At 36.6% G+C, this 7,562-nt stretch overlaps 1 protein-coding gene across 2 annotated transcripts in view; it reads left to right on the top strand.

Moving 5' to 3' along the window:
- pde8b (phosphodiesterase 8B) overlaps positions 1-7,562 on the top strand; it is a 33,771-nt gene that overhangs the window by 19,942 nt on the left and 6,267 nt on the right. Inside the window, exons 11-16 of one of the 2 annotated variants that reach the window (XM_008325703.3) lie at positions 2,184-2,235; positions 3,263-3,340; positions 3,889-3,965; positions 4,708-4,872; positions 6,222-6,267; positions 6,935-7,064. In XM_008325703.3, coding sequence (XP_008323925.1) covers positions 2,184-2,235; positions 3,263-3,340; positions 3,889-3,965; positions 4,708-4,872; positions 6,222-6,267; positions 6,935-7,064 — 548 coding nt within the window. Of the gene's footprint in view, positions 1-2,168; positions 2,236-3,262; positions 3,341-3,888; positions 3,966-4,707; positions 4,873-6,221; positions 6,268-6,934; positions 7,065-7,562 lie in introns of both variants that reach the window. The other variant, XM_017038989.2, reaches the window with a different exon arrangement.

Raw genomic sequence — 7,562 nt, 5'->3', positions numbered from 1 at the left:
CATATATACATACATATACATACATATATATACATACATATACATATATATACATATACATACATATACATATATATACATATACATACATATACATACATATACATATATATATATGTGTGTGTGTGTGTGTGTGTGTGTGTGTGTGTGTGTTTAATACATATATGTGTGTGTGTGTGTTTAATACATATATATATTAATATAAATTAACTCATTATTTACGCTGAAAATTATTTAGGAACCGGAAAAAAAGAGAATGTACCTTTCACAAAACCCTGCCCCCAAACTGTCATTGTCCACTTATACATCCTAGCAACCGTTACCTAGGAACATAATGGTGAAGCGATGAGCCCACCTGGTGAACTGATTCACCTATGGTACTTTTCCTCCGTCTAAAATTAACCAAAAAGTATATCAAAAAAACAAACAAAAAAAAATCGACTAATCACATTTTGGTAGAGCGAGAACTTATCGACCTATAAATGAGGTAAAGATATATACATATACATACATATACATATATATACATATACATACATATACATACATATACATATATATATATGTGTGTGTGTGTGTGTGTGTGTGTGTGTGTGTGTGTTTAATACATATATATATTAATATAAATTAACTCATTATTTACGCTGAAAATTATTTAGGAACCGGAAAAAAAGAGAATGTACCTTTCACAAAACCCTGCCCCCAAACTGTCATTGTCCACTTATACATCCTAGCAACCGTTACCTAGGAACATAATGGTGAAGCGATGAGCCCACCTGGTGAACTGATTCACCTATGGTACTTTTCCTCCGTCTAAAATTAACCAAAAAGTATATCAAAAAAACAAACAAAAAAAAAATCGACTAATCACATTTCGGTAGAGCGAGAACTTATCGACCTATAAATGAGGTAAAGAAACCGTCCCCACACACTGCTCCCCGGGCACTTATGCTGCCCCCTGCTCACTTTGGTGATGGGTTAAAAACAGAGGTCACATTTGGTTGTGTGCAGTGGTGGGCTGTGACTCAATGACAAGGAGTTCACTTTCACTAAATTCTACGAGACAGCTGCTCCACTTCACATCTTTTCCATTAGTGAACGAGCCACACAGGTCTCTTAAGGACATCATGGATGTCTTTGCTGAGGACATTTTCCTCTGAAGACTCAAAACCTCATATTATTTCACTATTTTCCCACCCAGACATTTGGCTGTAGACCATTTTCCATGTCATTGTGTTGTTTAGTGAGTATTATTTGTTTAAACTCAACTTATAACAGCTTCAGGGTCAATTTTTGTTTGTACTTTCTATTAAAAGCCATTTCCATTCCAACTTAATTTCATTCACAAGCTTTTGTTAGTGTTTTTCGGTTATCTGTTTGTGCTTTACATTATAAAATGTGCATTAAAACATAGCCAACTTTGTGTCTGCCATCCTCGAACCTCATTAGAAGTGCGTATACTTTTGTTGCAAGTCTCTTGACTTAGTATGTAACAAACTGTAGGGCAAAGAAAGAGTGGGGGGGGGGGGCACGGCGGAGGCTAAAGCTAGACCAAGCATATACAAACACAATGGCTTTCAACCAGCACAGAATGCCACAATAAAGTGGACGTAGAAATGTCATAAAATGAGTATATAAAAGCTTAATGTCAGACTTCTGTTTTGCCTCAAACATTGTGATGGTGGAGGAGGTCATGATAACATTTCTACTCAGACGGTCCAAACAGTGGTCCAAACAGGGACAGAGCAGGAGACAATGGTGGTTTGTGTGGACATGAAATAAAGCGTGGCAGCTGGACAGGGATTTCTTCTTCCTGCGCACGTGAGCTATACTGCACAGCACTGCCCATCGCGATCTCCAGAGGTACTGCAACCCCGTGTGGGGGTTTGCTTCAGCAAGCGCTCCAAAAATGTACTAAATTGAGTGGGATTGCGCCAGTGAATAGATATTGTAGTTCAGCCTAAATAATATGGTTAGAAGTAATTTCTCCAGTGTGGGATCAATACAGTTCAATCTAATCTTCTAATCACAAATATTAAAAATAGCATCCAACTTTCAAGATAGCTACACATGAAGTTCACTCAGATATACACCATTCAAACAGATTTGTTTAAAGTCTATGACAGTATAAAAAAAAAAAAAAAACTTGTGTGAGTAACGGTCAGCAGTTTTGTGTGTCACAGGTCCACAGGTTCAACAAAGAAGATAGGTGCAGTGGAGAGCATTCCTATTCAGGTAACAAAACTAACAACAAGATTTTTAGAATTATACCAGATTCCTCTTGATCTTATCATGAAATCCTTGTCGACATTTCTGTCTTTGGATACTAACACAAATGACTGCATGCAAACATGATGTCACAAAACCTTTCCAGTTTTGCCTCACATCCAACGGAAGTCATGTTTGTACATGTGTGAAAGTGTGACATCAGCAGAGCTAAAAATAAAGGAGTGTGTAACCAATGAGCTTTACTGTAGTGACAAAAAGACACTGAGCAATTTGCTTTGTTAACCTTGGTCATTAGACCATACACTTCACTTCCTGGAATTTTAATCAGTCAACAAAGTGGTGTGTTTTGTTTAGTAACGGCAGCTGAAACATTAAAAAAAAAAAAAAGCAAACATGCGAAGATAAGAGCATTAACTAACTGATGTGTGCTGAAGTCAACAAAACTGAAATGCATTAAATGTAGAATCAACATTAGTTCTAATCTAAAGGGACGTGTCAAAACTGCTGGCTATAATTTAATTTTTAATTTATTTTGGGATATAGAACACAATTACATTCTCTTGAAGAATAATAACCTTTATGTTATGGTGATTTTACTACCATATGTCTGAGGTTTATTCTCCAGGTACTCTGCTTCTGTCCCAGAAACATGATATTATTTCAAATGGACACTTCATTTGACTGTTGGTGTTAATGTGGGTGTGAATTTGTGTCTACATCAGGCTGGTAAACTTTCCCCGACGACTTACCAAAAGAAGTATGCATTATAACGATACATAACTAATGATTATTGTCATCATACTTTGAGGATCCTCAAAAGTTTCCACACAATTGTTGCAGAAAAAAACATTTTATCTGCTAAAGATATGTTGCCTGAAAAATCAATTTTCAACAAGTAAGCAATGTTTTTTTAAATCAGTTACCAAAAATACCCAAAGGCATTTTTTTTTAAACTGTGATAAAATCTGTGTCCATCAATCTCAACATGCACTACGCATGTAATTACATTCAAGGTTTTCCTTTTCTGCTCTAGAGTGCCATTCCTTACGTCACCGGGACCGAAGGAAAGACTCGATTGATGCCAGATCACTCAGCTCTCGTGGCAGTGATGGTGAGATCTTTTAAACTGCATCATATGTATGAATAAATAAGTCTCTACTTCAGAGCAGAGGAGGGTCTGAGGAAATGAGTAAAAGATTATGGAGAGAGATGATGAGGAGAGTGATATAAGGGGATAAGGTGACACAAAGGATAAATGGAGCAAGGGGGAAGATAGGGAATGGAAGTCAGAGAATGGCTCAGGGTGTATTACGAGAGGTACTTGAGCTAAAGAGAACCTAAAAAGAGGTGCTGTGTGGGCTGATGACATTATTATCCTCCACACTCTTCAGGTCCCTTTGACGCAGATGCTTGTATTTTCAATTGAGAGCTTTTTCTCCTCTTACGCCTACCTTTTACTCTCCAATCAGAATTCAGTCTGAATTTCCTTTATAAACAATTCAATTCGACTGTTGTGACTCAGTTCTACATATTGTCACACATTCTTTTGTGTTTATTTCATAGACCCTCAGGAAAACCACGCAGAATTTGTACAGTGTTGTGATTTTGGGCAAATGTATACCTAAAACCATTTACACATCACTACTTTCTGTATTGCAGCTCCTAGTTTACAGAACAGAAGATATTCCTCTATTGCTAGGATTCACTCCATGACCATCGAGGCTCCCATTACCAAGGTACTAAACCCTCATAACGGAAGTGGTTTAGATGAGGAAGCTTGAGGCCCAGTATTTACAGGAATTCTAAACACTGTTCTCATTAATAAAAGTGAATATTGATGAAAATGAAAACTAACGAGAATGAGGAAACATTCATACGTGGTTCTAAATTTAATGTCTATCTGATGATTTTTAAAACATCAGTCTGAACGGTCATGACAAAATTCTGTGGGGGATGTAAATTTAAATAATCAAAAAAATAACCTCCAATAACACAGCGTATGACGTCACATCCTCCCTCCATTTCGTCACAGCCATAGTCTGCCAACAGTAGAGTGTGATGGCGATCGTGTTTAAACCATAATGTGAAAAACAGAAATGTCAAAAAACAAAAAAAAAGTTTAACCCTGTTCCCTGAGTGTTCCATGACCCTGCTGCCGTGATCCAAGGAGCAACTGGGGCAGAAACTGTCAGCAACAATAAGCCTGATCTGTGTGCTAGTGTAGCACATAATGTGATGATATGGGGTATACAATAAGTCACATTGTTGTGCTGCCTCCCACTGCAGATCCTATGACCTTCTTGTGTGTTTCAAACATGGCTTTTATTAAGCTTTTATTGCCTCAGTCGAGACCTACCCAGTGTCACATGCACATTTCTATGACACATGTACATCGAAAGGGGCACTTTGATATTGTGTCATATGCTGAGACCTCTTCGACGTATGTAACAGTTTAAATGTCACCTTATCTTTTCCTAGGTGATAAACATAATCAACGCAGCTCAGGAGAGCAGTCCAGTCACAGTCGCTGAGGCTTTGGATCGAGTCTTAGAGATCCTGAGAACCACAGAACTCTACTCCCCTCAGCTTGCCTCAAAAGAAGATGACCCTCACACTAACGACTTAGTTGGGGGACTAATGAGTGTAAGAGGAGCTGTCTATACTCAGTGTAGGCTCTTTAAAGAACAAAGAACAAACAAAGCTCATATGACCTATTGTTTATGCTATCCCCAAAATAGGAAATGCTTAGATTTAGGTCTAAAGAAAGTAAAAACAACAATTCTCTGTTCTTTTGTTTCTTTTTTCTTAAGAAAATTAGGCTTAAAGTTTGGATGCACTGGGATAACTTGTGAAATAGGACAACAATGCAAAAACTACATAGAATTGAGCCATATGGCTAAAACCCTCTTTGTTGTTGTTAGTCTATGTGCTAACTGCTGCAGAAGGTTTCTTTACGATGGTAAACCTTTAAATGACCTTTGGCACACTCTTAAATGGCAGTGTTTGTCGACACTGTAAAAAAAATTATTTACAATCTGAGCTAATTCAAACCTAGACATAATCAGTTTTTTAGAACTTTTGTAAATTTAACATTTCATCAACCAACCCATTTCTCCTTTGCATGACTTGGTTTTGTATGTAAGAAACCCAAGGAACAATGTGAGGAACAAGCAACCGAATACCTAACAAAAATGTCTGTTAGCAGCTAATGCTAATTCATAAACATACATACAGAATCTTACAAGAAGAACAACAGTTAAAAGTCAAAGCTAGTGACTTGTTTTTGTATGGATGATGCGTTTGACCTTCTCTTAGGGAAAACCCCATCAGCAAACTGATATGAGAAAACAAAAGGGATTCATTTAAAAAAATATATTTACAAGGGAAAATTAAAAGTTTGTAAGACAGATGTTATGATTAAGTTTTATCACTATGCCTTTGTCAAGCACTGGATTTTCCAACTTTCAAATATTTAAATTGAAATAAAATCTCCAATTTTTAGACAAGACAGAGGTACAGCTTATGACCGGGTGTGGAAGACATCCCGGAGAATTTGACAAAAAGAAATTCTCTGATGGAAACACCACTTGCAGTCATGTTTAGACTTTGTTATTTTCTTCTTTTTTTCCCCAAAGACATTATGACTCACTCTCTTTTTTTACTCTGTAGATCCCTTTGTTTCCACAAGCTCAAACACCAGATTTCAAAAAAATAAATAAATAAACCCCTTTTCCTGTTTGTGCACTGGTTGATAAAAAACACACTGCCAAACTGTTTTAGGAAAAGCTGATTCCTAAAAATGTGCCTGAACTGAACTGACAGACACATTTTTTGTTTTGAAGGAATATTGTTACAGTTAGACAAAACCATCCTTTTCATCTCATTCTTAAATGACAAATTTGTGGCCTCCTGTCATATTGTATAAACCATGAAACCTTTCTATGTCTCAGAGTAAACCCATTGAACTTCCCATGTGTTGTTTTATTTTTCAGGATGGGCTGAGGAGACTCTCTGGGAATGAATATGTTTTCTGCAAGAGTGAGTCAAAACAGCAGATAAGAGTGGCATTGAAATAGACTGACTGAGTGTAAATGTGATGTGAGTGGTGACACTATACCCTGTGTAATTTGTGATGAGGCTCGAGCTTGTTTGAAGTCACAAAACACAAAAATAGAACAATTAACCAGAGAACCGGTTAAATTAACCACAGCATACATTTTCACAAAAAGAAAATAATGTATCTTTTTCTCTGCTGACATAGATGATTATACTGCAGCAGTAGGAATTTAATATATATATATATATATATAGAATATTCGCAGAATATTAGCTAGATGGAAAAATGGACATATTGACATGAAAATATCATTTTTTTATACATTATTACACCAAGAGATGACAATGACCCTTAACTACCTAGTGTAAGAATGGTTTCATTTGTATTCATTACGTATCCTCTTCTGTATAAGTCATTAGGGCCCTCTTGTAACAGAAGATTGAACCTAGGGTTCTATATGAACTGCAAATGTAACTTTACATTTTAAGTTACATAAGTGTAACTTATATGTCTTACATAAGAAAATGTTACAATAGACAGGAAAGTAATTCTGTTAGAATCATATAGAAACACAATACACAGAGCTGCTGTTCGATTCAAATCCATTTATGGTTGTACTGTTTGTGTCTGTGCATGTGTGCCTGTCAGATATGAGTCAGAGCCAGTTGGCCATACCAGTCACTCTAAATGACGTTCCTCCGTCAATTGCCGAGATGCTGAATGACGAGGAATGCTGGGATTTTAACATCTTTGACCTGGAGGCTGCTACGCACAAAAGGTACAAGACAGATGACCATAGATTTCTTTTTTTAATTTATGGGAAGGTATAATAATCAAATAGCCCACTTTTCAAAACTAAACCTTAAGGAATCTGAACTAGGTGGAAGATTTCTCTATTATGGAGAACTAAATATTGCCAAACACAGACAGACATATACATTTTTCTTTCACATAGTGGCAGTTTGATCATACTTGTTTGAAAATGATGCTGATTTTAGATTTAGCAAATAAGCGCAACCAAAGTAGACGAGTGTCAGAGTCAGCCACGAGAATGTAAATGAAGGTGTGTCCGACAGTGATGAGTACATCTCTTTACCATCTGTAGTCTCATACTAGATATCACCTCTGGTGTATACTTCCCAAAAAGCATACTATATTTTAAGGGCAGGTTTCATTGAGTGAGAAGAACAGTAAGGGATAAATAGAGGAGAGAAACAGAGAAATAAAGAAGGTGTTGTGGGAATGAAGGACTTCTCACTCATATTTTATTTGGCTA

This window comes from Cynoglossus semilaevis, chromosome 14 (genome assembly GCF_000523025.1).
Source record: "Cynoglossus semilaevis isolate Cse_v1.0 chromosome 14, Cse_v1.0, whole genome shotgun sequence".
Lineage (NCBI taxonomy): Eukaryota > Metazoa > Chordata > Actinopteri > Pleuronectiformes > Cynoglossidae > Cynoglossus > Cynoglossus semilaevis.
This window is presented reverse-complemented; position numbering and strand designations above follow the sequence as displayed.